The sequence below is a fragment of the Pogonomyrmex barbatus genome, unplaced genomic scaffold, assembly GCF_055798465.1.
Source record: "Pogonomyrmex barbatus isolate J1 unplaced genomic scaffold, ASM5579846v1 scaffold7, whole genome shotgun sequence".
Lineage (NCBI taxonomy): Eukaryota > Metazoa > Arthropoda > Insecta > Hymenoptera > Formicidae > Pogonomyrmex > Pogonomyrmex barbatus.
In genome coordinates, this window is record NW_028297171.1 from 2414441 (window position 1) to 2435176 (window position 20736).

Here is a 20736-nt window from a genome sequence, read left to right on the forward strand (position 1 = left end):
AGCATTTGTAGTAAGCCCTTGACCGTACCCTATATCTATAATCGAGCTTGAATGCACCTATTCTCTCAGCCAATCAGTAAAACCGACCGTGACGAACAACAAACGACAACTATTCCACCAGTACACGCGGCGTCATTAACGTTTTCCGTATCCGGTTTCGCGTGAGATCGCTGAATTGCGGTATTTGCGCATTCGTTATACACTTCGGTGAAGTGACCTAGTGTGAAAACATAAATAGTAGAAATACGCAAATAACGCGGATAAGCTTCGGAAGCATAGCTCTATAATAAACGGTAAATTCGTCATATCTGTACATCAGAATTCTCAATTATTATTTTTAAAAGTGCTAAATCTAGATTGCGTGTCCTTCAAATCGTTAATATATGTGATTTTAAATGTCTGAAGATATATGTCAATTTTTTTTCTTATCGCTGAATAGAAGAATTTTATTATGCGAAAATGACACTTGATTAAATTTAATTGAATTCACAGAGTACTTAATAAAGATCTGTTTGCAGGCAACATGGAGATGCCTATATTTAATGAGAAAGTCGCGCAACATTTGAAAACATTTGCTCGGGAATGTATAAATAATCCATCTCTCTTGCACGATCCGAAGTTATCTTTTATTAAGGAGTTAATAGAACATTATGGCGGCAAAGTGCCAGAAGCTAAAACCAATGATTCATCAAGTGCCAAGACAGAATTTAAAAGTAAACCTGAAGAACCAGAACCTGAATCAGAATCTGAGAGTGAAGAGAGCGATTTAGAGCTGGATATGACTGGTGTAATCGGTTTGTTTATTTTCTCTAAGTTATTTATATATTTTTTATATTATTTTGATAAACGTAATTTTTTTCTTTTCTCAGAACCAGACCAAGATGCTCCACAAAAAATGGGAAATCTGACTTTGCAGCCAACAGAGGATGAAATAGCGGAGTCTCAGGAAAAAAGATCCGAAGCAGTTTCGGCATTTGTGGAAAAAGATTATGAAAAAGCTATACAACTTTATACAGAGGCTATTGTATTAAATCCTCAAGCAGCCTTATTGTATGCCAAACGTGGTCAAGTTTTCTTATTATTAAACAAGCCGAACGCTTGTATTCGCGACTGTAACCGTGCTATAGAATTAAATCCAGATAGTGCAGCGGCTCATAAATTCAGGGGAAGAGCCTATCATTTGCTTGGGAAGTTTGAGGAAGCTGTGAACGACTTGAGATTGGCTTGCAAACTGGATTTCGATGAGCAAGCAGATGAATGGTTACGCGAAACTACACCTAATGTAAGTACCTTCTTATTTTTTGCATGAAAAATTAATTATATTTTGCATGAATATATTCTGTTTTGCATGAACTCATAACGTTATCTTAGAAAACAATATTGAAATAGTGGATATTTAAACAATAATTACATTACAAAAATAAACAAAAATTTATAAGTCTATAATATCATTTAGTGAAATAGTAACAAAAATAATATTTTTATACAATTATTATTAAACGGATGTATATTTTAATATGAATACAACATTTATAGGCATGAATTTTGCATTGATTAATTTATAACTCATAATTTATGTTTAGCATATAATTATTGTTTTATATATCAGAAACAAATTGTTCTTTAAGGAGATATTTTTGCAAAATCTATATTTTTGCCTTCTCATTTCTATTAAGATAAATTAATACATATGTTTATCAATTAACCTTTATAAATGGGGAATAATATATTTAAGTATGCTATGATAGCTATGATGTATACACAAAAAGCAATCGTGACACACATTCTTATTTAAAACATACACTTGCCTAAGTATATAATAAATTATACATATATACATTTTTCCATTTTGTATATATGTATATATACATATATAATAAATCCTATACATAGAATTACACTTCAGCTCAGATATATATACACTGTGTGTCAATATATTAAACCTTATTCTAACTAAAGAAGTAGATGTCTTGATGATATATGTCTATAATATTAAATTTACCTGTGAAACATAATCTTTATATAGAATAACAGCGATGCAACAATAGCAACAATAGTAATAATAATAATAATAATAATAATAATATCAACAATACATATTTAGACCATAAATGATTGTGTTTATATCATTATTTCTCGTAAATAACAAAGCCTGCTTCACTGGCTCGCAATTTAATACCTGAATCACTTGCAATGTCTTTAAAGCATTCGTGTTTTGAAAAACCTAATGTGCATATATATGCACTGAAAATATCTTATTTGGTTTATAATTATGATTTTCAATTTAAAGTCATGGATATTAATATAATTTAATTATTATATAACAGATTGTTTAAAATTAATAAAATTATATTTGAAATAGAGAGAAATTGAAACAATATAAAGTCGTGAAAAAAGATTTTTGTCTGAGAAGTCAATTCTAATTTAAATTTTGCGATCTAAAGATCATTAAAATTTAAATGTTTAAGAATTAAAAGCTCTAAAAGAATAAGGATCATTGGCAAATCCAAAAAATTAAACAACTGAGAATTTGAAAAACTATAAATTTTAACATTTAAGATGCAGTTTATTTAAAAGATTTATGTCTAAAAAGGAAATTTATATTTTTTCTGTCTAACGCGAACTAGAAGGAAGCCTAAATTGTTGATAAAAAGAACACCGCGATTTTCGTCTCACACGTTAACTGAGCAACGCGTGAGAGATCAATATATCTTCAATTATTTAATTACACATTTTAATAAGAACACAAAATCAGCTTATACAAGGTATTCCACAAAAGCCACAAGAAGAGATCATCTTATCTCTTTTTCGCAATGGAAATATTTCGGTATAATTAGTTTAATTTCCCCGGTACAGAGGAATTGGCGGATGAAATCGTTGCTCAACGTTACATCGATTCTGGAGAGTCTATCTTTTTCTGAGATAAGTTATCAGCAGACACCGATTCGTCGCGAGAATTTAAAAATTCGGTGCAACGGTGGCTTAATTTACGTTTTCGAGAGCTCGAAAAATTAATCTTGGAACAATTAAAATAGAATTTTTTCAATTTTGAAATTTATTTTTCTAAAATAAAGTAAAATAGAGAAAAATAGAGTCAATCCTAAAATTAAATTTTTTAAAATTAAGGTAAAATTTGAATAAATTAAAAATTTGAAATTTATAATATTTATAATATAATTTTAATTTTTTAATTTTCTGTTAAAAGTAGAGAAAAGTGTAAGAGTTAATACTAAATTTTAATATTAGAGTTCCTAAACTAAAAATTTATTTCAAATCTTGAAACTAAATTCTAATCTTCTTTCTTAAATTTTGATTAATTTTTTTGTCGAGTGCCTAGAAAAGTGAGGTAAGCGACTGTCGCACCGAAGCCTCAGATTTTCATTGAGAGGAACCAATATCTGAACACATAAATTCAAAGGAAACTCTCATTGTTCGCTTTTGGATCGGAATGGTAGCACTCGCATTGTTTTACCAGACACAAGTAATACACTTGTTCTTCTTCTGCAACCGAGGAAGTGTCCCGACCACTGATATCACACTCCATTGTGCTCACATTTTGCACACTCTGTCATGTCATGAGGGACGAGGCTAAACTATTCGGATCTAAAAATACATGGCGTTACTCGCCCGCTCAAACGATGATACTCCAATTTTTTTTATACTTTGATACCTCCTGTCCTTTCGCTCCTATTGTTTTCGCGACTGTCAGCTTCTTTGTAAGCCGACTTCCTTATCGGACTTCGTTATCGGAGCATCTCGAATACAATTCGCGTAGATCACGCTGCGATCTAGCTGCCTGTATTTCAGGAAGAAAATCCTTGGTACTATCTCAAATATCAGACTATGTCCTTCAGCTCATTCTTTAAAGTGCCAAGGCATTTCAGTTACAAGCTAAGCCTTTCTTCTTTCTCTTCAGAGGTAACCGTCGCCGCTTTTGTCGCCAGTCCGTATTTTACATGGTATCGAGAGCTCCGTTCCGGAACGCGGACACGCACTCAACTCGGTGGGCTGTTGCCTTCACTCTCGTGTAATACCGCCTCTGCTGCTTTCTTATAGTTGCCCACTAGCTCGGGTAGATCGTAAGCAATGGCCACATCGAGCCTGTTAATCGGACAGCCGCGGAAGTACGTGCACGTAGAGCTGAGCAGCGGGAAATCGTAGAGCGGATTTAGCCGAAAGAAGTCGCGATAAACATCCGGATCGGGTAGATCGTAGCGTGATATATTAGTCAGAGTACTAAGGCCCTCGTAGATATGATAATCCTGTGGATTCTCAATAATCTTGTCGCTGATCTCTCGCTTGTTGGCGAAGAACGTCTTGTGATTGTAATACGTTGTCAAGTAGCAATCCACCATTTTAGCATGATTGCGCACTCGTACCTAGAATTTGATAGAGATCAAACGAATCAAATGAATTTTTACTAGAATAATTGTATTTGGTACATTTCTCAGATTATTTTTGAATAACCCTATCATTGATTTTTTTATATCATTTTCTCGAAAAAAAAAGACGAGTCGCTCGTTAGATAATGAGTAACTCTTGTATATGTATATGAACTTACGGCGAATCTTCTGGCACTCGCTATCTTGTGTTCGACTCTCTTGTTTATTGCGGAACGTAGATCGCGAAGGAATGCGCGTTCTTGCGCGTACAACAATCTAGTAGGTGCACCAGCCTCGTAGGGTAACGACCATAATGACGTGGAGTACATTATTGGTGGTTCTGCGCTCGACATAAGCGGCGATATATTCCAGATTAGGGCACCTTGCACCCTCATGAGTTCCTCGGGTTTCACCTGGTCGGCTTTGTTGAGGATAATGCGAGTCTATTTGAAAGTAATTATATTTATTAAGCATTTTGAAGTAAGTCTCTTATAGCTGCCAATAGTTGCTATTTTATTCCAATATTTTTGTCAACTTGTTCACCTGATATTCTCTTCCTTTTAACTGGTCAAGAATAGCCTCAGTTTCGGGTCCGACATCCAATTTGGCGGGATCGTAAACCAAAAATATTATGTCCGCCCGATCGATGAACCATTGACACGCATCGTTAAAGGGAAATAAGCGTTGAACTTGTTTTCGAATCTCTAAAATACCTGGAATCTCGACGATGTTCACCTGATAACATGCCAGATAATTAATATATGATATTTTATCATGATCTCACGTAAATTATTTTTGATTATTAATATTGATTATAATCTTACTTTTTCTCCTTTCTATTACCTCTTAGAATCTAAATTAGAAAACATTTTATGTGCGATTTTATTTAAATTTAATCGTAAGTTAAAATTTTATCTTAGGTTTTTTAATTTTAATGAAGAATAATGCAAAATTTTATATTAAAATATTCTCAAATTTTATTTCTTGTAAAAATTCTTCATTCTTCAAAGAAATTATTAAAAAATCAAAATCATTTATCCATATATTCATACATATAATGAATATTTATAAAAGGATTATCGTTTGTGATCGCTTACCTTTTCCAGTAACTTGTTATCAAGTCGCAGGCCCCTAAGACGATCCAACAAGCCCTGTCCAAACTTCTGCAGTCCCGAAAAAGTCCAGTCGGCGGCCAATTGAGTACCATCGAGAACCTCCTCCTCCTCACCATGCATTATTATGTTGAAGTACGCTGGTGACGGCTCGGCTCCTGTGTCATTTTTTCCATTTGGCGATTTGCAATGCTCTTCTAAGCACTCTCTCAAACCACCTAAACACTCTCTGTATATTCATGCTTCTAGCATGCCATCTACTAGCAGTTTTTACTACTTTATCAGCGCAAAGCCAAAGAAGGAAGTTTAAAGAAGATTGTGTTCCCCTTTTAATTAATTAATACCCACCTGTCCTCAATGACATTGGTTTGTATTCGATGTCGAGAAGATAATTAATGATGGACGATTTTCCGCCGCTCCACGGTCCCATAAAAAGCACTAGTGGCTTGGAAAATATTTCGGGATCTAGAACAGAAAATAGAATAACAATAATAGATTAATGATTGCATACCTTAAATTAAAAGATTTTTTTTTATTTTGCCTTAATATTTGAACGAAACGATAAATGAATTAAACGGTAACCATTAATTATTTTTAAAAATTTTATAACATTTATAGTTTACTCACCTCCGAAATGCCTGTTACTCAAGTCTCTATACTTGTACATAGTTTCTAACGGCTTTATAGCGTTATCGTAAAGTCTTTTCAAATCCCTAAGAATAATGTCAGCCTCTTTTTGTATAGCTCGTTCCTTTTTCTCATTTTCTTCATCCAATTTTAGCAATTGATTAATGTGATCCCTGGGTCGAAGATTCTCCGGGATTTTGATTTCTTGAATCAAATCCTCTTCTGGAGTAGGTTCCTGTTCTTCCTCGCTGACAGCTGACAATATAGGATTGTATCATTAGTGATTAACTGTACTACATTAATTACTTTACTTTAATAACATGAAATGAAAATAATTATTATACGTAATTATATTATAAGTAAAAATAGAATTATAAAAATAGATTTTATACGATCTTGAAACATTATATTTTTAAGAACAATCTTTATTGGAAAGATCTGTTTACCTTCTTCTGATTTATCGTCTGTTTCAGTATCTTCTTTACCAGCTTCTCGTCTACCACGCGATTTTATATCCTCTTCTTCTGATTTTCCCTCCTCTTCCGCAGATTTTGCTTCCTTACATTCCGCGTCACTTTCCTCACATTTTGTTTCGATTTCCTCGGATTTCGTTTCTTCTTCCGCAAATTTTGTTTCTTCTTCATCCTCCTCCGCAGATTTCATTTCTTCTTCTTCTTTCTCCTCAGATTTCGTGTCTTTTTCAGCTGATTTTTCTTCTTCCCCTTCAGTAGACTTTGTTTCTGCTTCTTCCTCTTCTTCCGATTTTGTTTCTTCCTCTACATCTTCGGAATCTGTCGCCCCGACATCTTCTGCGCTTTCCTTTTCTTTTTCTTCATCCTCAGCTTCAGCGCTCTCATCCTGCGTTTCTTCTTTAGTATCATCTTTCTCATCTTCACTACTACTTGCCTGATCTTCGATCGATTCGATGTCCTCTTCAGTTTTACTATCAGTTTCTTCCTCTTTATCAGAGTCTTCTTCAACACCAGCTTCCTGAGCCTCCGCTTCCTCTTTAGATTCGTCTTCTATTTCTTCAGTGGCTTCTCTGGACGTCTCTTGCTCTTCGTCTTCAGCTTTCGATTCTTCGATTTCATCTTTTTCTTCCTCGGATTTTGCTTCGTCATCTATTTTTTCCTCTTCAGATTTTTCGTCTTCTTTTGTTTCTTCGTCGGATTTTTCTTCGTCAAGCTTTTCTTCTTCGGTTTTCATTTCTTCACTTTCAGTCACTTTTTCGGAAGAGTCGATTTGTTCTTCATCGCTTTCAGTTATCTCAGCGGACGCTCCCTCTGATTCTTTTGCTTCTTCTAAACAATATTAGTATTTCTTTTTTTATATCCATTTGCATTTTTAACAAATATGAAAATGTCAATATTTATTTGAAACATCAGTGATTATTAATTTTACCTTCTTGAGCTTCAGCACTTTCATCAGTCATGACTTCTTCACTTTGTTCATCTTCTTCTTTTTCCTTTTCTATCCTTTCTTCGCTAACGTCGGCCTGCTCTTCGGTTTCTTCCTTGCTTTCGTCAGAAGCTGTTTCTATATTTTCATCTACCGATTCCTCTTCAGCCTTATCCTCTTCTTTCGAAACATCGTCTGCTGCCTCACCAGTCTATACGAATAAATTTTTGCAAAATTTAGCAAAATTCTTTTGAAATATTCCGCATATTGTAAATTAACTGTTATTATATAAACAAATTAATAAAAGCTTACTTCCTCGCTCGCAGGTAATGCTTCCTCATCTTTCTCTTGGTCGATCTCGATTCCGACCTCTGCACTGGTCTGGTCCAAAGATCCTTCAAACGAAATATTCTAGAAATCGTTGTGTTCCAGTTGAGTATTCACCATCATCTAGTATTACCTGTGCCGAGATCCTTGAGCGCCTTCTCGATATACGGTCGACATAGGTCCTCGGATGGTACCTGTTCTGGCTCGTCTTCGCATTGCACTCCTAAAGTGTTATTTCAACATTTAACATTTTATGTGTTAAAGAAAACCGTTTTATGTTTTGTAATTTCTATTGTATCAGATAAATGATGAAAAGATGGGTCGTTTAAACAAAACAGGAGATTTAGTGTGAATAACAAATTTTTTTTCAAATATTCTAAATATTTACGATGAAGATTTTTTTATACTAATTATTTTAATTTATTACTAAAATTTACAACATTTATTATTGAGATATGCAAAAATTCTAATCTAAGATTTATTTCAAGTTTTTGCAGGATTTAGCACATTTATAATTTATTCTCAAAATTATTAGCATATTAAATAATTTTCATCGATATATGTATTTATTAAAAGGACAGTTACATATCATCGTTTAAGTCCGACATAATTGAGTTCAAGTTCATCCTTCGACGATTCATTCCGCGTCTGATTAGTTCACGATATCGGATAGCGAATGTATTTGACATACCAGAAGTCTCGCATACGTCGGCAATATATTTACATTGTTCGCCGTTTCGCCGTGCTCCCGACTGCCAGAAATTTTCGGCTGAGAGAATTCTCGTTGCGCGCGGTAACGTAGCCGTGAGCCAAAAGAAATCGCACGCGGTATTAGATAACTTATTGCACAGGGAAACGGAGCTTCGGCGACGGTGAGTTTAACGCCACGCGACCACCAACCCGAAATATCTGACCCAAGTGACGCAAGAACCTGTCAAAGTCATTACGCACGTTCTGGCCGAGCGGGCCGTGCGCGTGTTCACGCCTGGTGACAGGTGTTCAGGAACACCTAGCGCGACTTGTCATCCGACATGTCTGATGAAAGTTTGCATTGCCGCGTCGAGTGCGTTTCTTTTACAAACAGACGTAGAATTTTTTAAACGAAACTGTTTCTCAATAATAGAATCGGATCTTAGCAACTGTTTTAACGTTGAAATAATCGTTGAAAGTTGATTGAGAATGCAATATTTTCATCCTGATGTCTTACTTCAATTAACTTATGTCTTTGCTTGATTTATCAGAATATATCCTTATATCTTAAATTTTATAAGAAATTGCTTTTGTGTGTAGAAAAAATATTTGCATGATATGCGTATTAATAATAATTTACTTGCGACGGGATCTAATTTAATAGGCGCATAAATCGGCGTTACCAATACGAAACGCAGAAACGGCGGAATTTCCACCGAAGAAAATGTCGATATCATCTTTCTAGGCGGTACCTGGGACGTGGCCGGCTTCTAAGTTTAGCGACGGGTAGGCGGCTTTGAGCCGAGCAACACTCGGAAATATTTATATATTAGGCGAGCGAATAGTATTTTTATCACCTCTTCCTGCGAGAAAAAAAATCACGAGTTGATTAAACTGTCCTTTCTATTGTCTGAACGAAATTTATTAATAGCACATATCCATAATTGATCAATGTATGCATGGACTTTCATAACGCAAGGAGGAATTATAATATTAAAATTTTTTATCACAATGTCAAATCAATCTTGAGCCTAGACAACAGGACAAATGTTTTATAAAGTATATACTTGCAACGTTTGTGATTTTTGATTGAAATGGTTGTAATTTCTCGAATAGATAACATGATATATGTTTTAAAAGACAAATTATAATTAAATAATTTGATGAGACGGTATGTAAAACAATAAGACCCATAAGCTTGCCAGTATAATGTTGCTTGAACTTAAACAGCATCATAGTATCTCAGACTCATTGTAGAATCATTGTAGTTTACGAGTTCACGTGATCGTACGTAAACACGAGAAGTTTCGTAGGATAGTCTTACTATATATCTTTGTTATATCACATACCGCAATTTCTGGCACAAGGTTCCAGTTCTTGTAGCTTCTCTGAGAAATGAGATAGATCATTTCTTGGATTTAATCAAACCAAGCTCTTTTATTAAATTTAATTTTCCATTAAATCGTCAAGCCATTTTTTTCTCTCACCACATAATGTTGCATGACAAATATATTGAAATCTCTCTTATATATAACATTTCAATTGAATAATATGACAATAATATGATTTCCAATACTTTGATTTAAAATATCATATTGTGATTTAAATGCAGAAGGTTTAAATGATTTAATGCCATGAAGACTTAAGGTTTCATCCCCGAGTTAGTTTAATTTGTAAGACTGAAATCATCTCTCTTGAGAATTCAGATTCAAATTTTATTCCAAGTTATTATCGAGCGTATGTTATCGAAAAATTAATTGTTATTGAATAATCGTTTTCTTAGTGACAAAATTTGCGCCTCCTGTTGGTTTTCAAAGTAATGCGATAATATGAGCAATTTTTGAGTTACGAATGATAGAAGGAGACGCACGCAGCTGTCGTTTGGCAAGCGCAGCTGCGCCGGATAAAGATAGAATCCCGAGTCTTGTTCCATAGTCTACTACGATATGTATAGCTTTTTGCCGCACTCTCACTGACAAATTTTTGTAATCGTCATCGTAAAACTTGATACCAAATCTAAAATTTGGCATCGAGATAAGCCTTTATTAACATAACCATCCTTATAAAGTAATCTTATTTCTTAGTAGAAAGACCACTTATTATCACTTAATAAGAGATGTAACGCGACTAGAAGAGCGCACATTCGATTTGTCATAAATATCAAAGCTTGCAATAGCAATTAAATTTGTTTAGATTTATACGATTCATCATTTAGTTATAAAAAAATTGAGAATGGAATTTATAAAGTCACATAATTGAAACAATTCATTTTCTGAAGACTTATAACGATGCTGGCACAGATTTATGCGGTTTCTTATGTAATTATCGTGCAGGTTGATGACAGCCAACTCCCATCGATTCCTAAAATAACAAATCCTTGAATCGACGATTTTTATGTAAACTCTAAAATAAGGCATTGGGTGTCTCTTCAACCATCAATAATTTAAATTGTTTAATTATTGCGGAAACTAAAACATTTTTCCGAAGTAGAGGATATTTAAAATCTATTTAATTATTATCTAATTATATTTAATTATTAATTAGCAATTTATAAAAAATATGAAATATTTTTCAAAATAACCAAAGTTCATCTAATTCTAATCGCATTTAATGGTTTATTTAATTATTTGAGTATCACGAGGTACAGTCACAATATTTCTAATGTTTATCGTAAAATATTTTCGTAGTGATGTAGTAAATTTAATCGATCATGCACTCGGATTTTATCACAGTGCACCGTTAAAACTTGTGTCAAATTATGAATTATAAATTCTAAATTATGAACCGAGAATTATTAAATTTGATCAATTATAGCAAAAAAATTAAAATTAAAATTATTTGATTGATTGAATGTTAATCTTTAATTTGTAATCCGTAATCTTTAATTCGTAGTCTAACAGGCTTTAACGTTAAACTCGAAACAGATTTATTAAATTGAAACTTTATTTTCTTAATTTTTGCTGTAATATTTTTATAAAAAAATTAATAAAATGTGCAAATAAAACATCACAATCGTATTGCTTGATGCTTTTTAATATGAAATAAGAAAAGCGCTGTCATATCGCTTGGCACTTTCGACATGAAACGAGAGAACCGCGATCGCATCGCTTGGCACTTTTCAACCCTATTTCTACAAATATCCATAGCACTCAAATAGCGGTGAAATTACATGATAAAATGATGAAAAATTGAAAAGATGAACCACAGTAAACATAATTTTAGATTAATTCTGTTTTTGTCAAGATTGTAGAGTTGTTATATTAATTTAGAATCGCTAACGAGAGCCTTAAATAAATTGATAGCAAGACATATTAAATTATGGCTGAATCATCAGTGAATCTACGTAAAGATGAGCTATAGGAACCGATGACGCGTACTAATAATTTTACATAACATTGACCTTCGTCAATCAATCGTCATACTTTCGTCGTTTCGATTTTATTGTTATGATTGATATCAATCGAAGAAGCTGTCTTTTTCACATTTCTCCTTGTTACTGCAATTCTGCCTCGAATAGGTTTTGATATCACACCTATTAAGTTTAAGATCTAATTTTGATGTCTAAGTTATAACAATCTAGCTACATCACAATCAGGATAAATTCTTAATATTTTACATCGATGACGAGACTTTAATAAAGAATAAAGGAAGAAGCGGCTATGTGAATGAATTGCGAAGAAATTCCGTAGCATGCCCCGAGATACACTCGGCGATGAACGAGTTGGAAACTTTGAATCTATCGACTATGGTGAGATCAACCATTGAACAATTCTATCGACTATGGTGAGATCAAGTCAATGAAATCGTGCGATGTCGCACGAGATGCACTGGCCGTGCACGAGAAGAGAATCACGTTCGCAAGATCCAGCTCGCACATGCGATCCGTTCTGTAAGATGGGATTAAGGTTTATCTGCACGAGTTGGTCATCTGATGGGGATTTTACTGACCTCGGAAGGTAACGGCTAGGAGGCCCAGGAGGAGGCCCACAACGAGCGCGGGTCTCATCCGCGCACCCGTCATCTCGTCACACTAGACACTACGCGATCGGCCGGGGCCAGGGCTGGCACACAGCTCGTCCTCTCTCACTTCTCGATTCCGTCGTCGCCCTCGACTCCAACTAGCCCGCGAGGTACTGGCATCATCACTATCGCCAAACCCCGAAGACGCCCCTCTCCTTTTCTTCTACCGCCTCGTCTTCCTCTTTTTACCCCTCGGACGTAGTCCGGCAGCTACAGTGGCGAACGTCGGCTTTTTTCTTTTCTTCTTTTTTTTGCCGTCTTGCTCTGTCGACGGGTCCACCTTTGAGCTATCTCGTGGTCGTCAGTCGAAAAACTTCCGAAGGATGGATGGCAGAGGAGTGCTTACTCTCGTACACACAACACACAACACAACACGCACACACGCGCGCGCGCGCACACACACACACACACACACACACACACGTTATAGTCGAGTGCGTCATCGAACGTCGTAGCCAGAATCGACCGCGATCGACAGCTGTGAAAGTTGTCTACCGACAAATGTATCCGCTTGGCTCTTGGTACCGGATGCAATAGCAACGATACATCAACTCGGCGACCCAAACCAAAACCCCCTCGTCGCTCTTCGATGTCACCTATTTGCTAATCTGGATTTGATAATAAAGAACGCGCGTAATGTTAAGAAAAACAAAAGCGGAAGAGTCTCTTTTGATTGAGTTTTATTTTTACGATGATTACGAAGGCATGTAGATCAAGGTCGAACATTTGATGCGAAATCCGCGATCGAAATAATTAGATATTAGAATGCAAGCTCGGAATTCAACTTTACTTAATATTAGGATTTATTAATTGATGCTTGTCGCCAATTAATTATTCATAAAAAAGGAGAAGCTTTTCTTTTTTATATAGACTGGCGTTTATTTAATCTTAATAATAATCTTTTGTTTCCTAATATACAAACTATTATCCTTTATTAACTGCACAAATATTGCATTTTTTTTTTTTTTTTCAAAAGTTTCACTTAACGGTTTAAGTAACATTTAATTGTCAGAATTTAATTATTTAAGTTTGAGTGATATTTTGTAGATAGACTTTAAATGATCATTTTATTTTCTAGTAATCTTCAAGTAATCTTCAGTAATTGGCAACTTTGTTATTAATTGTTGATAATGTTGATAATATCACTAATGTGAATATACCATGTCAATATCTTTTTTCTAGAGCTGATGTTGCGCGGTTAGAAATTTTACGCTATATCGTGGCACATTTAAAAATATCTCTCGGCATTCCCGGTTCTCATCAGAATTCTATCTGGATGAAAAGTCAGGTAGCGACAAAATCGTTGACCGTTTGACGATTTTTTCACTATCACGAGCGCGTCGAACGTCATCATCATCTTCGCGAACCTTATTCTCGGTGATTTCTATCATTATTTATTTTACCAATTTTTTTTATTCGTGACGAAGGTATGTCATCATCTATTTTCTACCATTGCGCTTTTCACCGTTCGCTGAGCAGTCGTCCGGTCAACTGAGAAAGCATTACATTAAAACTGCATTAACGCAATCGTGCATTTAGCATCAAATATAATAATGTAACGAAGAAGTAAAATATCAAATTTTTTTGATCTTTTGGATTTTATCTCTAATTTTGAAATCTGGGTTTTAAGCGTCATCATGCTTTTGCAATTGTAATTTCGAAAATGTTAAATTATTATCTGACATTTCATCAGAAGTATTAAATTTTTTGCACAAATCGTGAGTTTCTATGCAAAATTCTTCGTGATTTTATATCCGGATAGCTAATAATCTGCTGCTTTCTTTCTCATTAGCTTTCACTACTTTTATTCAGCTTTTTAAAGCAGCTTTCGAACTTTCGAATGCTGATAAATGAATTCCTTTTAGATAAGATTTATTTATAAATTAAATTTTCGATTATTATAGCATGTCGGGTGTTAAAGTGATCGATAAAATTTAGTTTTCGATATACTTTGTATATTTCTTCGGTTTATCAGTTGCAAGTATGGATAGGCGAATTTTGTTACTTTAATTGTAGACGACTAACCGAAGCGTAACAGACGACGGAGAGATGAGATTCGCCGCAAAATACGTGCGCACAGACGCAGAGGAGCGTCAGAACCGCGGGCGCCTTTATATTTAGAAGCCCGGGTCGCACCCGTATAAGGAGGCTTGTCGCGCAAAAGTCCTCTCTTTCTCCTCTCCTCCTTCTCTTCTTATCTTTTTCTTTTTTTTGTCTTTTGTTGAAACTCATAAAAATCAATAAATTTAATTAATTGAAAGTTATAGTTGAAAAAATGATTAATTTTCAAACGTCTTGATTTAGTAAAGAAAATGCACGATATATACGTGTAAATATGTGAGTATGATATGAATATTATTTATATAACTTAGTTATTACGTATATGTGATGAAGTGAATTAAATAAATCTTTCGATGTATAGGATATTTCTATTCACGAGATATATGATAATTTTGACTTTTCTTTGATTGTCTAGAATCGCAAAGGTTTGAGAAAAGCAATAAGTTTCATCATATATTTGCAAAACGAATCCTCTGTTATTTGTTTTCTCATTAAATTGAATTTTCATTCATTCAGAGTAACCCTTGTGAAAAGTTTGTTGTGTTGTTATTTTTTCTGAGACAATGAGAAGCAAATGTTGACGGCTAAATGAACAATTTCGCGATTTAATAATAAACTTGTTAATCGTATGTGATCACAATATGTACATTTTGGCCAGGCATGTTCCACGTCATTATAATTTAAGATTTGGATGCGTTCCTAAAGACGCGTGGTGGATCACTCTTTTCCGTAAAAGATCACAAGGATGCCCTATTTATTTATATCTATATTTAGATAGAACCTTGCGCGTTTACCATCAAGTTCATAGGTTCATTTTGCCACGTATCTCGCGCTTAATTTGCGATTGTTTCTATTCTACTACTTACTACCTGTTAGAACACTGTTTAACTTCTTACTATATCTTTATGTGCCATATTTCTGATAGATATAGTATGCGCTTTGTTAAATCCAGAGTTAGATAGTAATTAAAGTTAAAAAGTTAAAAAATTAAAAGTTAACCAATAAAGTTGAAAATGAATAATTTTTAACTTAGTTTTAATTTTAAATGAATTAATTTATAATTTTAACTAATTAATTTTAAAACGCAAAGTTTAACTTGCTAACTTTTTTCCTAAAAATTTTTCTTAAAAATTTATCTATGTAGAAGAAAAAATTGTAAAAAAAAAACGCATTCCCTAATAAAAAAAAGCAATATTTCTTTGTTATTTCATATAAACTTAATTTATAAATAAAATATTAAATTTTTGATGATCCATATTGTAATTGTTGTCGTGTGTGTGTTATCTAGAATATTTAATTTTGAAAAATTACGACGTTCTAATTTAATGTAAATAATGTTTTTTAAACTTAACTTTTAATTTAACTTAATTTTAACGCAATTTAATTTTAGTTACGTTACAAGAACAAAAAACTTAAAAGTTAGTTTTTTGAATAAAATTAATTTTACAAGTCATTTTAGTTAAAAATAACTTAAAATAGTTAAAAAAATAATATTAATTTATTCAATCCTGGTTAGATTTTTCTTAAATCTTTGCATGTGAAATTTGCATTGAAATTGTAACTCTTAATTTTCTATGTGCTTAGTTATTTTAATTTTCCAGTGTGCGACGATGCCGACTTTATATAAATAATTTTCTAATAAGTAATTTTCTAATAAGTAATTTTAATATCATCTTTGAACCAAAAAACTAAATAATGTTATATATTGTATACTATATTAGGCGCGAAAAATAGAAGAACACAAGAGGAAGAAGGAACGAAAGGCGCAAGAAAAATTAGAGCGCGAGAGACAAGAAAGATTGCGAAAAGCACGAGAAGCTGCCAAAGCTCGCGAGGAAAACACGCGGACTTCTCAAACAGATGCAGGCAGTACACCTCCCGGAGATTTTTATCAATTCCTTAAAGATCCTGATGTACTTCAAGCTTTTGAGGTAAGTAACGAGCGAAGGTCATAGTCTTTTATAAATTAAAAATCCAAGCATTTTTAGAATCTCTTTTGAAAAATATCTGACATGTCACATGCTATTTAATTTGACTGTATATCAATAATACGATTTTTTTATATTAAAATTCAATCAATTTTAATATACGAGTATATATATATATATATATATATATATAAAACTTAATTTTAATAATGATTTAAATTAAATTAAATTAAATATAATTTTAGTTACATTTCAAAATATTAAATAATGCATATATATATAATTTTTGATAAATTCAAATTATCAATTTTAATTGTATTTTAAATTTAACAAGAATAAATTAGCTTCCAAATAAGAAAACGACAATAGATCACGCTTTAATGAATAAGTTATCAAATTGACAGAAATTGGGATATAATTTTTGTTAATATTTCACGATGAAAATAAACAAATGTGCAGGATCCAGAAGTGGCGGAGGCCTTCAAGGATATCTCCACGAATCCGACGAACATCCTTAAGTATCAGAACAATCCCAAGATAATGGCCCTCATCAATAAGATGGCTTCAAAATTCAGTGGTGCTGGCGGCATGCCGGGCGCTGCCGGAATGAATTTCCCAGGTGGTATGCCTGGTTTCCCCGGTGCCGGGGCAGGTCACTTTAACCCCCCGAAATCATCTCCTCAGGATGACGTTGGTCTCGATTAATCATAAATCTAATCACCTATTACAATAAATACGGAGTGTATTACATCTCGATTAACTCCCTCATTAAAGGCTGATTTACGTTTAATTATATTTATGTTGCAATGAACTATGCTAAAAAAAACTCATTAAAAGAAATTGATAATTTAAAGGATTCTTTAAATATAAAATTAATTTTAGTGCCAGCAGGGTCCCAAAAATTCTACATTTAATTCTTGTTCCTTGAGATAATCTTAAGTTTGATTTTTAATTATTCATTTGTAGTATTTCTACCCAAGTTTCTCAAATCGGATTATTCTACTTTTCACGAATTATTTATCACGTTTCTTGAGATTACTAAAAAGTTTTTATTGAAGATAAATTATCGAAATCATGGTCGAAATGGTCGCCTTTAATGAGTTGAAAAGCGCTGGCATTTGTTTATCTCTTGCTCTATACATAAAAGTATGTGTGTGATATGTATGTGTGTATATATATATATTTACACACACACACACACACACACACAAAGTCAGATTATATACATATACATGTATATAACACACACAGCATGCATCAGTGATATATTACATCTATGAAAAAAAACTTACTGTGGATCAATATAATTTGTTATACAGAGCGCTCTTTATTTTTAAGAAGATGAATTTTATTGTGTGTATACGTTGCATTTCATTACCTAATGCCCCTGTTGATCGTATTTATTCTATTATTAACAGTTTGAAACAGACATGTTTTTGAAATAGTGCCATAAGCAGTCAGGTATGCTCGATTCGCAAGATTGTTATAACAGATGTATTTTTTTCTTATTCTCTATTATTTACATATAATTATTGAAATTTTATTTTCAATATTCATCTTGTTTAACATTTATATATGCCGTTAATAGCACTATAATATAACTAATCGCCTCCTGATTTGTTAATTGCAAAATTCAAAATAGATAATTTCGTACAAGTGGTTTACAAAATAAAAAATTTAGCAAAATAAGTATTAATTTATCGTTATTTCTAAAACTAATATTTTTACTCACGAATTAAAAAGACACAATTAAATCGGCACTGCCTTGTTATTCTTTCGTCCAAAAAATACAATACTTACACATTGATAAAATGAAGCATTGAATACGAAGTAGCGTTATTTCTTCGTGAAATAGATATAGATTGTCACGTTGAGTACTTATAAGATATCAAATAATGCGACCTAATGTTTTACAAGAGAGCTCAGCAGCAAAACTCCATTTATTAGAAAAAATATTTTCAGAAAAAAAATTGCATAAATTGAACGTTTACTATCTTATAGAAAATAATTATTAAAAATGATATACAATAATTATCAAAGATCTGTCATTTACATTATTATAATTAATAATCTGAATACAAAAATCGATTATATTTATATCGATTATATTATATCATTTGCAAAGTAATCTTAAGAATGTAATCTTTAATAAGATTGTGAAAATTATATTTTGAACATTATTCGATTAGAACGTTAGTTTTGCATATCTATGTATTAATAATCAAGTTTGCATAAGTTATAATGGTAGATTGAACAGATGCTTTCTACATAATTTTAGTTATATACTTTATACATATGAAGCATATAACTTACGTAAATTTACGATAAGATTTTAAAGTATACATGTCGAATTCTGATTATGTATCTTCTATTATTTGAAATAATGTATAAAAATAATGTTAGGAAGAGGGGAACACTTATTAAGAAATTTTATTTTTTAGATATATCTTATTAGATATATTATATCCAATAAGAATAAAGTCGTATCTCCAGACATAATAAACGGAGTTCTACCGTGAATTCTGTTGCGTGTGTTATCCTGTCAGATCCATATATAAAATGTTTGCAATAAATATGTACAAAAATATACGCTCGCGAGTAATAATTACAACTTTCTCAGCATTAATTAATAAGGTACAAAGTATTGCATCACCCATTGTATATGCGATGCAATCCGGATGGCTCTCGCGATAGAGACGACAGAATCTGTCATCTACAACGCACGTCTACAACAATCATTTGTACACTATATATAGCGTGAACTTAAAATCTAGAAATATTGCACGTGAAACCAAATAGAATATCGCACTCTTAGAGACAATTCATTGTAAAAGAGCGTCTTACTTCAGATATAAAAAATTAGTAAGTAAACTTAGATCTCATTGTTGAAATGGTAAGTACAATTTCGCATGAGTCCAGATTTCTTACGTAGTGAAATATTTCACATTTTTTTTTATTATAAAAATCTCGTAATCATGCAAACATAATTGACATATTAATATATCGAATTTATATTGCGTAAGTTACATGCTTGGAAATTCGATTTTTAAAGAAATTTATGATAAGGATCATTATATATATCGTACTACTATAGAATCAATTGTTTTACTTTGAATTTAGAATTTTTTCTTTATCAAAGAAAACTTTATATATAAGAATATGTATACATGATCATAAATTTGACATTAATATTGCTCCGTACATTTGTATTTCTTTAAATCTAAAACAATTCAGCCTCCGATAGTTCAAAATTCTGAAAGATTATTTCTGAGATATTAAATTCTCTTCAATCTTTTTGATTTCTTATATGTTTTAAAAAGCGTTTGCTTCTTTCTCGCAATTATACAGTTGCGTTACGTTCTCCTAATTTTGAGCATATGCAAATTAGGGTGCCATGGCACTTTTCTGAAGGTCGACGCTCTTGTCTCTTCTTCGGGCGATAGGTCATCTTCATTGGCCTCGTCTATCGACGCTCGCATAAGATCGGCGCCAGCGCTGCTAAGTACTCGTCGGTGTCGCGTCGCATCCATACGAATATCAGCGTCCCACCCCCCGGGATCGCTTAATACTCGACGATGTTTCCTCTGCCGACTGTGGTGGCGGTGATAATGATGATAGTGATGATGGTGATGGTGGTGACGGTGCTGCTCGGATATTAACGACGCGTCGCATTCCAGACTCGGTAGGCGTAGGGGATAAATGGGATTCGGGTTCAAGTACAGCCAGCTCGCGCTATCCACATAGGGGAGAAGATGCATCGCGTCTAACGACAGCGAATGCGGATGCAATAGCCGCTTGTAAGCGTATCCGTTGTCAATCGGTCTCAATCTCCCGGGACGATGAGGTTCTTGCGAGCCAGAATGCAGTCTGTTGACATTGTGTGTTTCATAAGAGTGAAAGAATATATTAAAAGATGTTCATCAAGGAATGTCAAAAGACTCCTGACTCCTCGCCGTGGCCATATTGGACTCGTGACGTCATAAATGAGAAATGACACAGGCTGGGTTCCGATATTCACTGCCAGTACTGAAAATCTATAATATATGTGATCTGAACTATACATTTTTAGTACTGGCAGTAAATATCGGGACGCAGCCACAGTAAAATTTTTACACGTAATTTGCAAATAAAGAAATATTTGACTAAAACGACATTTAAGATGGCTTTAAGACACTTGTGAAAATGGACGGT

At 33.3% G+C, this 20736-nt stretch overlaps 3 protein-coding genes across 6 annotated transcripts in view; 1 reads left to right on the forward strand and 2 right to left on the reverse strand.

Annotated features, from left to right (window-relative positions):
* The first annotated feature begins 83 nt into the window (after positions 1-83).
* Positions 84-19132, forward strand: LOC105433137 (putative protein FAM10A4). The gene is made up of 5 exons (XM_011648276.3): positions 84-293; positions 519-794; positions 870-1282; positions 16339-16548; positions 17005-19132. The coding sequence occupies exons 2-5, from the start codon at positions 524-526 to the stop codon at positions 17248-17250; spliced, it is 1140 nt and encodes a 379-aa protein (XP_011646578.2). The 5' UTR covers positions 84-293; positions 519-523; the 3' UTR covers positions 17251-19132.
* On the reverse strand, positions 2718-12882 carry LOC105433127 (uncharacterized). Of its 3 annotated transcripts, XR_016140990.1 has the most exons (12): positions 12485-12882; positions 7980-8069; positions 7832-7914; positions 7523-7730; positions 6568-7422; positions 6122-6376; positions 5843-5959; positions 5480-5712; positions 4926-5117; positions 4562-4825; positions 3671-4379; positions 2718-3603 (listed from the first exon to the last, which is right to left on the reverse strand). XR_016140990.1 is itself a non-coding variant. In XM_089083616.1 (11 exons), exons 1-11 carry the CDS (start codon positions 12555-12557, stop codon positions 3996-3998), a joined length of 2694 nt encoding a protein of 897 aa, XP_088939742.1. In that variant the 5' UTR covers positions 12558-12882; the 3' UTR covers positions 2718-3995. The 3 variants fall into 3 exon arrangements, 2 of the variants coding, with proteins under 2 accessions (XP_088939742.1, XP_011646568.2); XM_089083616.1 differs by having other exon boundaries at positions 2718-4379; positions 5480-5652; XM_011648266.3 differs by having other exon boundaries at positions 2718-4379.
* Positions 17853-20736, reverse strand: part of LOC112552188 (proton channel OtopLc) — a 39923-nt gene continuing 37039 nt past the window's right edge. For both annotated transcript variants that reach the window (XM_089083615.1, XM_089083614.1), the window contains exon 9: positions 17853-20412. The gene's annotated coding sequence lies outside the window, so the exon portion shown is untranslated. The remainder of the gene's footprint in view (positions 20413-20736) is intronic.